At 33.2% G+C, this 16,187-nt stretch overlaps 1 protein-coding gene across 4 annotated transcripts; it reads left to right on the top strand.

The window, feature by feature from the left end:
* The first annotated feature begins 2,296 nt into the window (after positions 1 to 2,296).
* LOC142527674 (protein RRP6-like 2) lies at positions 2,297 to 13,175 on the top strand. Of its 4 annotated transcripts, none has more exons than XM_075632559.1 (15): positions 2,299 to 3,198; positions 3,866 to 4,021; positions 5,367 to 5,525; positions 5,603 to 5,686; positions 6,041 to 6,120; positions 6,443 to 6,493; positions 7,087 to 7,195; positions 8,782 to 8,864; positions 9,007 to 9,052; positions 10,173 to 10,260; positions 10,395 to 10,564; positions 11,370 to 11,717; positions 12,024 to 12,119; positions 12,212 to 12,491; positions 12,537 to 13,175. In XM_075632559.1, the coding sequence occupies exons 1-15, from the start codon at positions 2,506 to 2,508 to the stop codon at positions 12,911 to 12,913; spliced, it is 2,820 nt and encodes a 939-aa protein (XP_075488674.1). In that variant the 5' UTR covers positions 2,299 to 2,505; the 3' UTR covers positions 12,914 to 13,175. The 4 variants fall into 4 exon arrangements, with proteins under 4 accessions (XP_075488690.1, XP_075488698.1, XP_075488674.1 ...); XM_075632568.1 differs by having other exon boundaries at positions 2,301 to 3,198; positions 12,540 to 13,175; XM_075632575.1 differs by lacking the exon at positions 3,866 to 4,021 and having other exon boundaries at positions 2,297 to 3,198.
* The last annotated feature ends 3,012 nt before the right edge of the window (positions 13,176 to 16,187 follow it).

Below are 16,187 nucleotides of genomic sequence, written 5' to 3'. Positions count from 1 at the left end.
AATCGCTATGCCGGTATTATATGACCCGTAAAGCATAGACAATTGTGGCCCCATATGATTGGATATGAGATTTGGGATTTGATGGCGCTTTGCCGACGCTATCATACGAGTATCCCATATTGGCTGGTGTGCCAGTTCGAGCATTGATTTGATAGCGATTCGATTGATTCTGACATGTGCTCAATGGATGGGCATTTGACCTGATACCTCCACGACATACATGCATTGCATACCATATATCATTGTTTAGATATCTGTGGTATATATGATGGTTGTTCCATACGGAGCTTTGCTCACCCCCAAGGGGGGCTGTTGTTGTCTTTATGTGTGGACAATGGCAGGTACTCCAAGATATCAGGAGACCGGAGAGGGTGCTTCTGAAGGGAGTCATAGTTTGAGTTGAGGTTTATATTTTGTTCCCAGTATATATGTATCTATATACCGGGGCATGTCCCGAGGATATGAGTTGTTTGTATGTGATTGGTTTTGATTACGTGTGAGCATGTTTATGATGTGAGATGGAATGCTATTTTTAGTATTCAAATAAAATGATTTGGGCTCATTGTAAAGAAAATTTGAACTCGTTTTCCGCTGTAATTAATTAACCCTAATCAAATTGCATTGTAATAACGATTAGGAGCTAAGGGCCCCACACACACGTATACATGAAAGTTGAGCATCAAAGTTTAGATGAGTGATTCTTCATACAAAGATGATAAAGATTGTGTTTGCAGTCTTGACATAAAAGACGTTAAATATTATGTGGATTGTCAGATTTGCGGCCTACAATCGAGAGTATTCTAGGAGTTTCGATTAAGAAATTGATAAGTCCTAAGTCGAAATAGGTCTGTACAAGGAGTTATATAAATCAAAGTCTTCTAGTGGACCATTCTTTAGAGGAATAAGTAGTGAGATATAAGTTGTTAATATCCAAATATCCATAAAAAAAATTCGTGTATATTTATTTATTGCATTTATTTACTTTTTATTATTTTTAAGATACCTTGTTGAAGCATTTTATATTTTATTCAAATATCAAAATATTATATATCAAGTATTTGATAAAATGTTTCGACCAAAACGTTTTTACACATTCAACTTTGTATATCTTTTAAATCATGTGTCCTAATGTTTAATCTATTTTTAGGGAAGATTATTTTGAGTTTTTTCCGCTTTGTTCGAATACCAAACTCGATTTAATTAATCAGAGATCAATATTTCAAGAACTGATAGCTCAATTTTTATCCGCTAATCGATCATATCATATGTCATTACTTAGTTGCCTCAAATGTTGTCACTTTTTTTAAAAAAAATAATTATAAGCAAGGTTTCACATTTCACAGCCATTTTGGCACAATTGGACATATTTTATTTATTATTATTGTTGTGATCTAGATTTTTTCGTATATATTAGTAACAATATGCATAGTTAATTAAAATCAGAATTTAAAGTAATTAGAACACGTGTACTTTTTTTTGTTAACTAGTTTAACTAAGTATGCAATTTGTTTTGTAATTTACGCTTCTGAGTTATGACCAAACGTGTTTGGACACGTGGAACAAATATACAATATAATACTCGTATTTTTACACACACCTTGTGTGTGGAAAATAATACATACAACATAAGTTTATATATTTCATTTATTTTTTTTGCAATCTAAATTAAATTCAAAAAACTATTTATACATAACATATATATTAGACAGAAATAAAATAAAATTATAAATGATGGATTATTTTGAATAATTTTAAAAATTATTATTATTCTGTACTCCTTTAAAATATGAGGACAAATTTAAAAATAATAAGATTATTTCAAGAAAGGCAAAATAGGGTTCACTATTCATACCAATTTTTGGTAAGACATAAAAAAAAAATATCCTAAAAAAATTGTTATGTCGAAATTTTAATTCGGTATCAGTATACTATCGTCTATATCGAAATTTTAAAAAATAGTATTATTCACATTGAAATATCGAATTTTTTTAAATATCAAATCAAAATACCGAAATTTCTTGAATGTCATACCTATACCAAAATTGACATTATATTATAATTATAATTTTTAAAACATATGAATTTTTTTTGGTATATATCGAACTTTTTTGAATGTCATATCGATATCAAAAAATTCAATCATACCGAAATTTACGATATATCGTTAAATTCGATATGTATGATATTTAACAGCAAAGTAAATTTGCTGATAATAATATATTTCGCGAGGATTTTTCTATGTATTTATCAAATATTTTCTGTAAAATATTTCACACACACTATCGAGACCGTTCACTTATCACGCAACTTTGCCTTCCAAAAAAGGACGAAAAATGACTAATTCATGCGTTGTACATTCTGCTTTCTGTTGTGTACCTGAAACCTCTGAAGTGAAAATTGGCGTCATCTTAAAAACCCTATAAACCCCGTCCCAAAAGCCCCCCCTGAATTCCAAACTCAGAAGTCTAAGCACAGGCGTTTTTCGAGGGGATAAAGAAACAAATCATGGAAATTGATCAAACTGATGAAGGAACTCCAGGAAAAAACTGGACTTTGCGGAATCTGGCAGCGAAGGGTTCCCTACGAACGTCTATAGGAAAGCTTTCAGGATCATCGAGAATCATATCCTCGCAGAAGGATTTTCATTTTTATAATAATTTTCCGGAATTCAAAAACCCGGTCAGAGAAACCAGCGAAAAATCGAAAAATATGTTGATAAAGATTGGGGCATCTGAAGATCTGTTAGGAAAGGCGGTTATGTTCCCGCCTGATGAAAAGATGGAATTGGATGACGATGTGGCGAACGACTGGCTTGAAAATGTGAACGACAATATTTTTGAAAAGTTCGATGTGTCACTGGATGAGTTTAAGAGGTTGCGGAAGAAGGAAGAGGAGAGTGGTGTCAGGAAGATGCGAGTTAATGCTGTTGATGATGATTCTGAGAGTGGGTTTCAGATGGTTTGTGGGAAGAAGAGTAAGAAATTTTTTTCGAGTTTGGATGCGAATGTGGAAGAATTCAGAGTGAAGAGTCAAGAAGTGAGGGTAGCAGAAAAGGTGAAGCCTAAGGTTCCGTTTCACATACCTACGATACCCAGGCCGCAAGACGAGTACAAAATCATTGTAAATAATTTGAATCAGCCGTTCGAGCACGTTTGGTTGGATAGGAGTGAAGATGGGTCTACCTTCGTACATTGCTTGGTTGGATACTGGTTTCCATTTGTTCCTCTTTCTTCTGTTCGTATTTGTCTGTGTTTTGTTTGTTTATTGCGTTGTTCTTGCTTGTCTGGGTTATGCTTATGTTCTTGCATAGAATTTGTTGTCTTGGTGATGATTGTTATGTTTACGTGTTTACAAGAAAATCAGATTGGATTACTCAGATTATTTATCTATTGGCTATTGTAAGTTACTTTTTTGCTTTTGCCATTTTTCTTTTCAATTTCATCTCAAATAATTCCCCATCATATTCATCTGTCATGCAAAAGTGACGACCCTCATTTTGTTTAATTTGAAGTTAGGAAGTTTAACAAAATTTGAAGTTAGTAAGTTTGTCGAAGATTGAATATGTTTAGCTGACGACAATGTTTGAACGAATCGTGAATACTTTTCTGAATATAGTGAATGCTTTTCTGAAGTTTTGGCAGAGAAAACGAGACTTCTGAAATCACACTGTAACAACATATTTCTATATCTCCGCTCACATGTGGGTATGGAAATGATCATCGAATGCTTATATTTACTTTAGCTTCTCAGTGATTGGTTGATTTGATGATTCTCATGGGTCATTACATGTATTAATTGCACCATCTAATAGACATAATACAAAAGTCTTTAACGGTGCTCACTCAATTTTATCGTACATCAACAGGAAAAGCTCTCTGTCATTGACTTTGTTGATAAAAATGACAGCACTGCGGAGGCTATTAAACCTTCTCCAATAGAACTTACCCCATTCAAACTTGTTGAAGATGTGAATGAGTTGAGACGGCTGGCTTTGAAATTGGCTAACGTGAAGGAATTTGCGGTAAATCATGTCCTGTTTATTGATAACACACACACACATATTTGATATTTTGATTTGACCGTATCTACATCAATTATTGGTTCATAAAATCTGATGTGGAACATACGGAGCACATGAATCTGACTATTGATGTCTCTAGATCGAAAACCACAAAATCTCGCATCTTAATAGTCCAGGGTGTAGTGGCTTTGTTGTAGTCGATATTCTACGGTGCCTTTCTTCGTGGATACCTAGAGCTGCTTTCCAATTTTCGTGTTAAAGTTGTTTTCACCCATGTCTGGAATCCTATCTCCTGCTAGACTCACTAAGTGCCAGAACTTCTTCTAATGTTTTAATATGTTTAAAGCACTATCATGACTTTGTCTCACCTTCGGGTTTGACACATTCCCCAAAAGGAGAAACATCTAGACTTTAAAGGGTTTAACTGAACAGTTTTTTGTTCTTATTCCCTCCGCTGTGTTCTCTAATGCATGAGACAGCACTTGCTCAGATGTTCAGGCTTCATGTTCTAAAAGTCATGATGTATGAAGTGTTTTGGTTTTGTAAGGTTTAGAATCACTTTTACATTCATGGTGGTGGGTCTGAATTAGTGTATATCAAGTGATCTCGCATTAGTTAGAGTTTTCAAGAGCTTCAGATAAGTCCTAATTAGAAGAATTTTTTGTTGACGCATTTGCCAATGATCATGTGATTTTTATTGTAAGTAGGGACTTCAGTTTCCTGTAGACACCTGTTTAATGTGTCATTCAGTACTGAACACATCGCTTTAACTACATCCATTGATATTGACATTTTCTAGAGCTCTCCATATCTCCCTCCGCCTGCATGTATATGCATTGTTATTTGTTAATATGTTGATCACTTCTCCTCTAATAAGTTATAAGTGTGGTGTAACTCATAGCTCGGGGTTTGTAGTTTGAGCTCAAGCTCTTTTATTTGCCTTGTGAGTGAGAGGTGTTATTCAAAAAACCAAAAAAATAAGTAGTGTATGTTTTGAATATACACTTGATTCTATTAGAATGTTTAATCTTAATTTATGAACAATAACTTGCTAATATCAAAGCAGCTTAGATCATCGTCTGTTTTTCCCCTCAGTCCTGTAAAAACATATTATGGTATGTATTTTCTTGTCCGGTGATAGTTGCTATAAATTTCTAAAATACTTGTGTAGCATTCATTATTACAGTGGTTGATACTAATTCAGGAGATATCCAATGGAACCCAAAAAAGTGTATACTCTTCTATTTGCTCTTGAGAGTTTTATACTCGAGTTTCATAAGGTTATTTCTACAAGTTTTATTGTGTTTTTGTTTTTTGTTTTTTTACATGTGCTACTGTTTTGCAGGTTGATTTGGAGCATAACCATTACAGGTCTTTTCAAGGCTTGACGTGCTTGATGCAAATTTCCACAAGAACTGAGGATTTTGTGATCGACACATTGAAACTCCGGGTTCACATTGGCCCGTATCTCAGATCTGTATTCAAAGACCCAACTAAGAGAAAGGTGACTTCTCAGATTGTTGTGCATAATTATGATCATGTTGGCTTCTCTATATCAGTGTAATTGTTTGGGTTGATTAGGTAATGCATGGAGCAGATCGGGACATTCTGTGGCTCCAACGGGACTTCAGCATATATGTCTGCAATATGTTTGACACAGGACAGGTCTTCCAATTAAACCTATTTGTTTAAACAATGTTCCATACGCGAATTTTTTGTTATGCTAATCATTTAAACACACCTAAATTTGCAAATTATGTCAAAGCTTACATGTCGTATTTTTTAACACTGTGGTCGTGACGTAATTAATTTTACTAGATTGAACAATTTGAAGTTTTCCATATGTAATAACATTCTTACATTTTTGGGCGTGTTTCTGCATATTAAATGGATTTTCTCTGCATTCTATATCATTGAAAGTAGATGTCTATATTAATCACACATTTAAACACAATGGTTGAATTTACCATACTTCTTTATCTGGTTCTGAGGTTGAGCGCATTTGTTCTTCGCTGACAGGCCTCGAGGGTATTGAAAATGGAAAGGAACAGCCTCGAGTACCTGCTGAATCATTTTTGTGGAGTTGCCGCAAACAAAGAGTATGACCTCTACCTGTAATAAAACATCCAGTAATATGGTGGTCCATATGATTTAACTGATATAATGTCGCACCCCTTATATAAAAGCACTAACTACAAGCCACCGCCCCACCGCCCTGGTGGTTGGTGGCATAATCCTTTCTCCATTGTGGGAGAGGCCAGGGTTCGAACCCTAGTAACAACAAAACCTCCCACCCCGATGTAATAAAAAAGCACCAACTATACATACTGGGACTCCTAGGAAATGTTATAAAGAAATGGAAGAATAGAAGGAAGAGTATAGTTGAAGCGGATTACTGGATTAACCAGCTACTTTCTGCAGATATCAGAATGCAGATTGGAGACTACGTCCACTTCCCCATGAGATGATTGCGTAGGTTTCTTCTTAAATTCATGTTCTGTTATATCTTTCCTGCATTGATCAATTTATGACGTAACACGTGGATTTGTAGATAAGAAGCCTCTTATTGACTCTGTTCATAGTATTGTCTCTGTCATTTAATGCAATATAGGGACTTTGTTTTGCTCACGTACTTGAGAGGTTTGTCATAATTATGCTTGTCGAGGACTGAATAGATGGTTGTCTCCTGTCTCTGAAATTTGAGTTGCACAACTAGTACCCACTGCCTTTAAACCAACATGAGAGTGATTAGATGATTTAATATTGAAGCTTGATAGTGACACTTCCTGTGTGCTCATAATTACTCCCTTATGTACACATGCATATGTTATTTTTTTGACCCGGGTTAGTTAGCAGGTGAATCAAGTTTAGCAGGTGAAATAATTGAAGGTGGTGGTGAAGAATGTGAATCGTTTGTGTCGTAACGTGAAACATTAAAGTTTGACAACCAGGAATCACGAGACTTTAGATGAGAGGATTTATAATTTCATCTGCTAAGAGTATAAGATTCCAGTTGTTACTGTGGGGTCATCTTCTCATGTCAGTTTATGATCTATTTTTCACAGATATGCCAGAGAAGACACACATTATTTGCTGTACATTTATGACGTGCTGAGGCAAAAATTGCTAATGTCAGCTGCTGAATCTGAAAATTCCGATCCTCCTCTAACTGAGGCAAGCACTTTAAATTCATTGTTCATTGGATTCAATATTTAATCAGAATTGTGACTCTGACTCTAAATTACTAAAACTTTAAAATGCTTCCTAATTTCAAAGGTTAATTTTTAAAGTACAGATCCAAAATATTTCCTAATTTCGAACATGAAATTTTTAGATGCTGACTGAAAAAACTTTTTGTAGTAAAACATTGAAGTTCTTTCATAAAATTGTAGTCAGCAAGGTGTGGGGATTTGTTTGATTTGATTAAGAGAAAATAGTCCAATCTGTACCAAACTGAAGAGCTGCCAAACTCAGCAGGAAACACATCCGTGTTATGTGGATTTTTACACTGTTAATATTGTGACATGGTTAATTTAAAACCTGGTTCTATACCCCTTAGATTCAACTTGACACCTCCCTGCCGTTAAGGATATCCAATCAACTCAAGAGTTTAATGTGATTACTGGTGGCATATAAAAATGCCAGTGTCCTGATATTCAAGTTTCCTGTGTGTTGGGGAGCAATCTGCGCACAATTTCTGATTTTTCTACTCTAAGATTAAAATTAGCAACGGAAGGTGATCGAGCGTAACCTCGTTATGTATTTAAAAATCATGAATCAAATTCAAACCTTTAATTGCTTAATATAATAATTGTTTCTTATTTTTATATTATATATCAAAGTCTGATCCCTAAACTTATTCATTAGATTAATACTAAAAATTGGTTTTATATGTTGTCAAAAAAATTTCTTTAATAATTTTTTAGTATTTTTATATTATAATATATCTACTTCACTATTCTTTAACATGTATTGGTTATAAGGTTATATATTTGTTTTATAAAAATAAAAAATTAACTTTGATTTTCGAGCTTGCTGCTCCTGGCTCGAGCTCAAACCTTTATAATTAGAGATCTTCAATCCCAAGCTCAAGCCTTTTTTAAATGTACTGAGCACGGCTCCTTGGCGCCTGCAGTAGCACCCTGTTACACACTTCAAAAATCAGGATATATTTCTTGATTTGCACCACGGGGACGACTAAATTAAGACCTTGAAGGAACCTGATTTCTTGATTAAAAGTTGGATAGCGGCCATATTTTAGAATATGGAATGAGCTGTATGTACATTTATAATATTTAGGAGAGCAAGTTTGGCTTTTGTTTAATACCTGAAAATTTGTACTGGGAGAGAGAATTTTATCTTCCAGAGTTATATTTACTTTATCATTAATGAATTTAGTTTCTTATAAGAAAGTATATTTCCTTCTAGAGAGGGATGTCTAAACTTGTTTGAATAAAATAACTAAGTCCATTTGAAATCTAGAAACAAGATGAATAGATGCAATTTGCTTTGTGGTCTCATTATAACTACCACCTTATTGTTCTTTTAACCGAAACTCTCCATGTTTGTTGTGGAAAAATTATGTTCAGTTTTCTTGCTTATATAGCTTGACAGTATCTTTTACTTTTTCATGGAGAAAAATATGTTACAGTTCTCTTACTTATATGCCTGCAGAAGGTAAGTTAACCAAATAAATGGGCTATAGAATTTAATGCATAACTAAACTTTTGTTTCAACTGTACCATGTGGTGTTTTGGCAGGTCTATAAACGGAGTTACGATATATGCTGTCAACTCTATGAAAAGGAGCTTCTGACCGATAACTCGTACCTTTACATTTATGGGTATTGCTCCCCTTGTCATTTTGTGGCTATGTTTAATCGCGGACCTTGTTATCCATAGAGCATTCAGATTGCATTCTTGGCATCTGTTTATTTTCTACTCTTCTGCTTTTCTTATTTTGTGGTTTAAAAAATGATGATGCAGGTTACAGGATGCTGAGCTCAATGCTAAGCAGCTAGCTGTTGTTTCTGTAAGTAAATTTATTCATGCCTGTCTTTTTTCCTGTATGCATTTTTAATTTGTCACGCCTTTCTTTCCCTGTATACTATTTTCACATGATCTTTGTTCGTCTTGTGTATTTGGCTAGTTATTACCCATTTGTTTAGAGTGCTTCAGTCACTATGCAAGCTATTGGGAATTTCAATAAGCAAGCAATTTCTAGCCATTGTTCTCAGTTCTCTTTTCGTGAATTTTTATTAATTTTCTCATACTACAGAGGCGGACATACACGAGGGCAATGCTGGGCTCTTGCCCATCAGGTTCAATTGGAACTTTTGTTAGTGAGTGTTTAGAAAGTTCATATTACATCTAATTAAACTCTATATGGATGCTATGTTTTTGTCTGAAAATATCCTATATTAATGTAATAAAAATACATATTATTTATTAACTTTTTAATGTAAGAAATATTTTAAATTTCCTAATTTAAGAAAAAAATTCATTTTTACAATTGATTCGTAATATATAGTAAAATTTTGCGAACAATAATTGTCATATAAAAACATAATCATATGGAGTACTTTACTCCGTAACTAATTTTGTGTTTCATTTATTATTTTATTATAATTTTCCTCTTAAAAATAAGAATAGTGTGTGAATGCCCAAAGGAAGAGCCAAAATTTGACGTGTATTTCTTCTGACACTATTTATAAGTTTGAATCTTACATGTATACCCAACAGTATATTTCATCGAGACTGTGATATTTGCTTATTTTTAACGTGTATTGTGTAAATCCTAATATTCTATTTTATATGGCTACTGATTGTATTCAGGGAAAAAATCTTGGAAGGTAATATTAGAACCATAACTGTCTTCGGCACAGAGTTCATCATTGACAATTGTCATTTTGAAAAATTGCTAATTTTGACTTAAAAAAAATATTTAATACGCTTTTATTGTATGTTTGTTAATAGTTTTAATTTTCATCCTCAGCGTTAATATAATGTGTTAGATACTTACATATGTTTTTCCCCATTTTGTACATGTATATTTTGTAATATATTTTTGCCCACCAAATTAATGGTTTCTGGTTATGGCCATGCATACACTCCCAATCTATCTTTTCCAGTAACTCTTGAATGGCATGTAGGGACTCTATGAATGGAGGGATGTTGTTGCTCGTGCTGAAGATGAGAGCACTGGATATGTTTTACCAAATAGGACTCTTCTCGAACTTGGTACTTGCTAGCTTTTCTAAATTTAACTACTTCCAGTGTTTTTAGTTTTTCCCATGTACATTTTTTTACATACTGTTTTCTCTGCCTCCTCACCCGTTCCATATTCTTCTTTCTTTATGCTTGTTGATTAAAAGCTAAACAGATGCCTGTAACTGCCAGCAAATTACGTCATGGTTTGAGATCCAAGCACCTGTATATTGAACGAAATATTGGTTCTGTTGTTAGTATAATAAAACATGCCATCCAAAATGCGTCTGCATTTGAGGAAGCCGTTGAACATCTTAAAGCGAGGCGATTGGAAATGGTATGTTTTTTTATGAATTATCCTATCTTCTCTTTCTTTTTCTATGTACAGACATCAAACACGTCTCTATGAACTTGCTAATTTCTGGTCAAAAGGGGAAAATTATCTGCATTTTGTCAGACTCTGTTTGAATTTTTTGTGTATACCTTCTGTTTTCAAGTTTTAAGGAGTGTATTACTTCCAGTATCTTATCACAATGGAAAATTAAGTTTTTATCAACTCTCAAGAGTCAGGAGACTAACTTTTGGAGTTACTTGTGCCCACTTATCGTCTTTGGTTTTTTGATTCGAGGACACAGATATTATGAAATTTAAATTGGAAAAACCGAGCAACGTTTTGGTTGAGTCTAGAGGACCTGATAAAATTTGTGAGCTCAAGGAATAACAATCTACCATAATGAATAGCTAGCATAAACGCACCAGGAAAGCATGGTGTTGGGTTATTATTTTACTTAAAGTTGCTTTCAATTTTATTCTGCAAATTGAAATCGCTGTTGATTTGGAACAGATTTTGTGTGGAAGCATCTTACGTTTCATTCTCGAATATAGATACATTTGTATCTCGTAAAGTTTTGTGGATTGTATTTATTGCAGACAATGGAGAAGAGGTCCCATCCCTTCTTCTTCATCGGTGTATATGTTAATTTTCTCGTACCTTCGTAGCTTGATATGTGGTATTGTGTCTGATAGGCTCATTATAGTTCTCTTTTGGAGGTCTATCTCTGGCCTCTCTCATCCATATCAGTTTACTTTCCACTAATTTGTTATGTAAAGCCTTCATTTGATAACAAGAGCATTTCTTGCAGGTAACTGAAGAAAATTCTTTGGCAGACGATTCTGAATTGTCCCCTCCAACAGCTCCTGAAGTAATAAAAACTACCGATGAAGTTGAAATAAAACATAGATATTTACCTAATGACCGCAAAGATGCCACCTCAATATCTTCGGTTCAATATGTGAACGAGTCTCATGTCACTGAAAGTTCTAATGCTAGAATCAGTACAAACGAGCTGAAATCTGCTCACCACTCCTATGAGAGAAACGGGAATGAGAAAAGTGAGACAGATGGTTGTGCTACTAATGTTCCTAGTGAAACACCGCATGAATCTGGGCATCCCGTAGATACACCTACAGATACAAAATTGTCACCAGCCGTAAGCTACTTTTCTGTTTTTCGTCATTGCACGTTCTTCCGGTTCTTGTGTACGACATTCATGTAAAAACTGTTAACTAATCAGAACATGCTAACCGGTGTATGACGTAAAAACTGTCTACTAATCAGAACATTCCTACCAGACCACCCTATACTCCAACGAAATCCCCTGTTGTTGCAATTGATTCGAAGAAGTTAATGATTATGTTTCAGTTCATTATTTGCATAAAGTTCCTGTCAGAGCATTATTGTCCCTTAACTGCTAAAAAACTAATCTATTCGGGCAAATTGACTTGCTTTACTTTAGGCTGCAGCGACTGTTCCGACTCTGAAGAAGCCAAGCCGAGCTTTTGGGGCATTGTTTGGCAATTCAGCGAAGCGGAAGTATATTCCTGATAGAATAGTGAGTTTATTGACAATTCCTGATTCACTATATTCGTTTACTTTTCTTCTTTCATCTTCTTCTCAAGATTAAAGTTAGTTACTTGGCTTTAGGAACTACAAGACACTAAACTGGAGCAAATAAAATCAACAGTGAGTCTCCCATTCCATATATTTTCAGGCAGGGATGAACGATTTCAATCATCCGTTCAGGAATCTCCCTCAGTAACTGAAGTTCCACCTCACATGGAAGAAGTCCCGACACCAGTTGCTGTTTCAACCACTGAAGATGTTATCAATCTTGGTGATGATTCAGACAAGGAAGAATCAGCAAAAGGGAACTCTGATTCTGCATCCAACCATGACATAAACCAGCTAGCAAACAACATAGCAGGTTCTGCATCCAACCATGACATAAACCAGCTAGCAAACAATATAGCAGGTTCTGCATCAGAGATTTATGATCGGGATGAGCCCATGTCACTGTCTGACCTATCCTCAGGCTTCCAAAAGTTCTTTGCATCACAGGAGCAACCTAGGAGTTCAGAAATGGTGGAAAATTCTCAACCCTCCGTTGATTTTGAACCGTTCAATTATGCAGCTGCTAGAAAGCAGGTAAAATTTGGGAATAGTCCGAGGACACGAACGGCGGAAAACGAAGACAATGCTAGGAATAGGTCTAAAAGAGCATATGGGAAAAAGAATTTTGTGACAATTGAATCACCAAATGTTGAAGAGAAAACAGATGTTCTTCCGCAGGGTAGAAGGCGGCAGGCTTTTCCAGCATCCGGGAATCGCAGTGCAACTTTCCGTTGAATTGGTGGACGCCTGATCTCTCATGCGCTATAGTTTACAACAATTTCGGGTTTAGTATGTCATCTGAATTTTAATTCTTCTGTCAAATCTATCTCCTTGAGAAAATTATGATTCATCTAATTTTTTTATCATAGTAATATCTTAGCGTTCATTTTTTTTTTCCCTGAGAAAAAATACATCTCATTTATGCACGAGGATTCTCCAAATATTTAGACTTTAGTGGTCGAAGAGTTGAGCATGAAAAACTATAATTCCATTTTAATATTATGTGCTTTTTAATGTATGCTTTTATTAATTTTATTCACAATCACTTAAAATCAAGACAAGCAACATGGGACCAAAAAAAACTCGCTCAAAACTTTCTCCTTTTCTTTTTTGGAAAAAATACCCAAGGAAAAACATTCAGATTATTTTATATCTAAATAATCATAGCAATAAAAAAATTGTATATAAAATCCATTCTTCAATTTTTACCAAATCGGATTTATCAAATTTTAACTCTTAATGCTTCTAATTTATTGATAATAAACTATTAGTTAAAAATATTTTGTTATATATCTATAAATTATTGATTTTGTTCTTATTTTTAAAAGATAAAACTAAATTAATTTTATAATTAAATTAGTTAAATTTTATTTTCATTGAAAAATTATATATCTTTCTTTGCACATATTCATATATTAATATAACTTTTGTTTTAAATAATTATAGGCCGAAATTAAATAATTGAATCTTCACTTTGAATTATTTAACATAAATTAATTTTGGAAGAGAGTTCATATAATTATTCTCTCTCACACGTTCAAATCAAGTTAGTCAATTGTATCTGAAAAAATAAATAATGTCAAATATCATTCTTTAGAATGTAAAATAGTAAAATAAATTTTTTAGAGAAACTAACTTTGGGTTTTTGGATATAAAAATTTTTATTTGATTTTATAAAAAAATATTTTTTCGATACAAGTATTCACTTATAGGTTGTTAATAATATAAGTCTCTCTAATTTTTTAAATATTAAACAAACTTTTAAAAAATGGAAGAGCCGAGTTCAGAAATAGTAAAAATTTTGTAATAAGTAAAACTTCTGAATTATGAATAAATGATATGATCGATTGTGAAATAATTAAATCGAGTTTGGATTTCAAATCAAGCATAATACACTCAAAAAATAACCATTCATAGAAACAATTAAATTTTTTGATATATCATTTAAAAGATATGCAAGTTGAATGTAAAAACAATTTGGTTGAATCATTTTATCAGATAATTGGCATGCAATATTTTAGTATTTGAAGAACACATAAAATGCTTCAACAATGCATCTTTAAAATAGTAACAAGTAAATAAATACAATAAATAAATAGACACAAATTTGTTTATGGATGTTCGGAGATTAACAACTCTTACGTCACCTCTTCTTCATCTAAGAAATAACCTAGTAGAAAACTTTGTTTATAGAACTCCTTGTACAAGCCCATTTTGACTTATGACTTATCCATTGTCTAATCGAAACTCCTACCACACTCTCGATTGTAGACCGCAAACCTCACAATGTACATAATATTTAATGTCTCTTGTTCTAAGACTACAAACAAAATCTTTAATGTCGTGTGGAAGCTCGCTCATATAAACTTTGAAGCTCAACTCTCATGTATATGTAATATGTGTGAATGTTTGTGTGTGAGGATTTTTACAGCGTATGTATATATCAAATGTATCTTCACACTTGACTTGCTCTTATTCTAGCTAATTTTTTTCATGTAGACTGCCTATATTTTGAATCTCCTTCAAAAGCTTGTATTCGATCTTGAGGATGTATTTATAGGCTCATTAGACATTAGATACAAGAATATGACTGTAAAGAAAGTTTTGTACCATTTCTGATATTGAACAATCATTTCCGCCTTGTTGATCATTTTTCTCGAGCCTAACTGATTTTGAGATCCGCTGCCAATTGGGCTCGGCAACTAGACTGCTCATTCAATTGAGCTCGTCAGCTAGACTGAATCAAACTGATAAGGTCAGTTGAAATCAGTCTCGATGATTTCAGCTTGCACACAACTCGTATATTTATCGTCATTTATCAGCGTCTTACACTCTAATTCAAACTTTGACTTGTGAATATGATTTGTAGATCTTTGTCTTAGCTTCATAACACATATTGAATCGTTTCATTTGGATAAATGATCTGATCGGGATGACCAAAATACTTAAATTGTTCATACCCAACTGATCCTTGCTGATCAGCCAAACCGATGAACATTGCTATCATCGATTTGCCTGGATAACATCTGATTTAGCTCAGCTAATGTAAAATATGACTTGTCCTGAATTGAATTTTATGTTCATTTTTTTTTACGGTTGGTCATTTTTATCTCTGAGCTATGAGATATCATCAAAATACTGCACCCCGCCATATTTTCAGTTTATTTAAATTCGAGCGTCAGCTTCCAACTTGGGCTAAAAACTTCACACTTAAATAAATACGTCCGAAACACAATAATAAATTTTGATATCATCAAAATCAAGATTACTAGGATTTCTAAACCGAACAGTAACGTTCACAATAAAATTTAATGATATGAGTATCACAAAATCAATAATCATAATTAATCAGTCATAATATAATGACAAAATTATCTCATTTCAAAATATAAATTTATAAATAATAAATCATATCAAACTTGCGAAAGTGGACAAGTGAAAATGGATAAAATAAGAGTAAATTGCCCTTAAATCCCCCAAACTCAAATTTGAATTTTGGTTTGTATTCAGTCCCAGCCAAAAAAATCCATTGATATTCTAAATATATAAATCAATATTTATTTATTTTTTTTACCTAAAATTTATTAATAGTGTGCACCAAAATTGTTAATTATATTACTTCCAAACACTAATTTATCACATTAATTCAGTTGCTACTTGTTAAGCCATAACTATATATAACACATTCATGCTTAAATATATAGCTAAAAACTATATTTTTATGTATTTGATTTTGAGTCACTTGGTACAAAATAATTTATGAGCGAGTGCTTTAATATAAATTTTTTTTACCCAAACATATATAGTAAGTGTTGATATTAATAATTTTTTTTTCAATTTTATATTTAAAATCTTGTTTTTTGTAATATATCTGAAACAATCGATATTCAAATATTATATATTAATATCACATTTGGTATGTTCTGTGCATACTTTTGTCCATGAGAAGACATATTGGCCAGAAAACACAGAATTTTGTGTGTGGAACAGTGATACATATTTTTTTCTC

Source organism: Primulina tabacum, chromosome 2 (assembly GCF_025594145.1).
Source record: "Primulina tabacum isolate GXHZ01 chromosome 2, ASM2559414v2, whole genome shotgun sequence".
In the NCBI taxonomy this organism is placed as follows: domain Eukaryota; kingdom Viridiplantae; phylum Streptophyta; class Magnoliopsida; order Lamiales; family Gesneriaceae; genus Primulina; species Primulina tabacum.
This window is presented reverse-complemented; position numbering and strand designations above follow the sequence as displayed.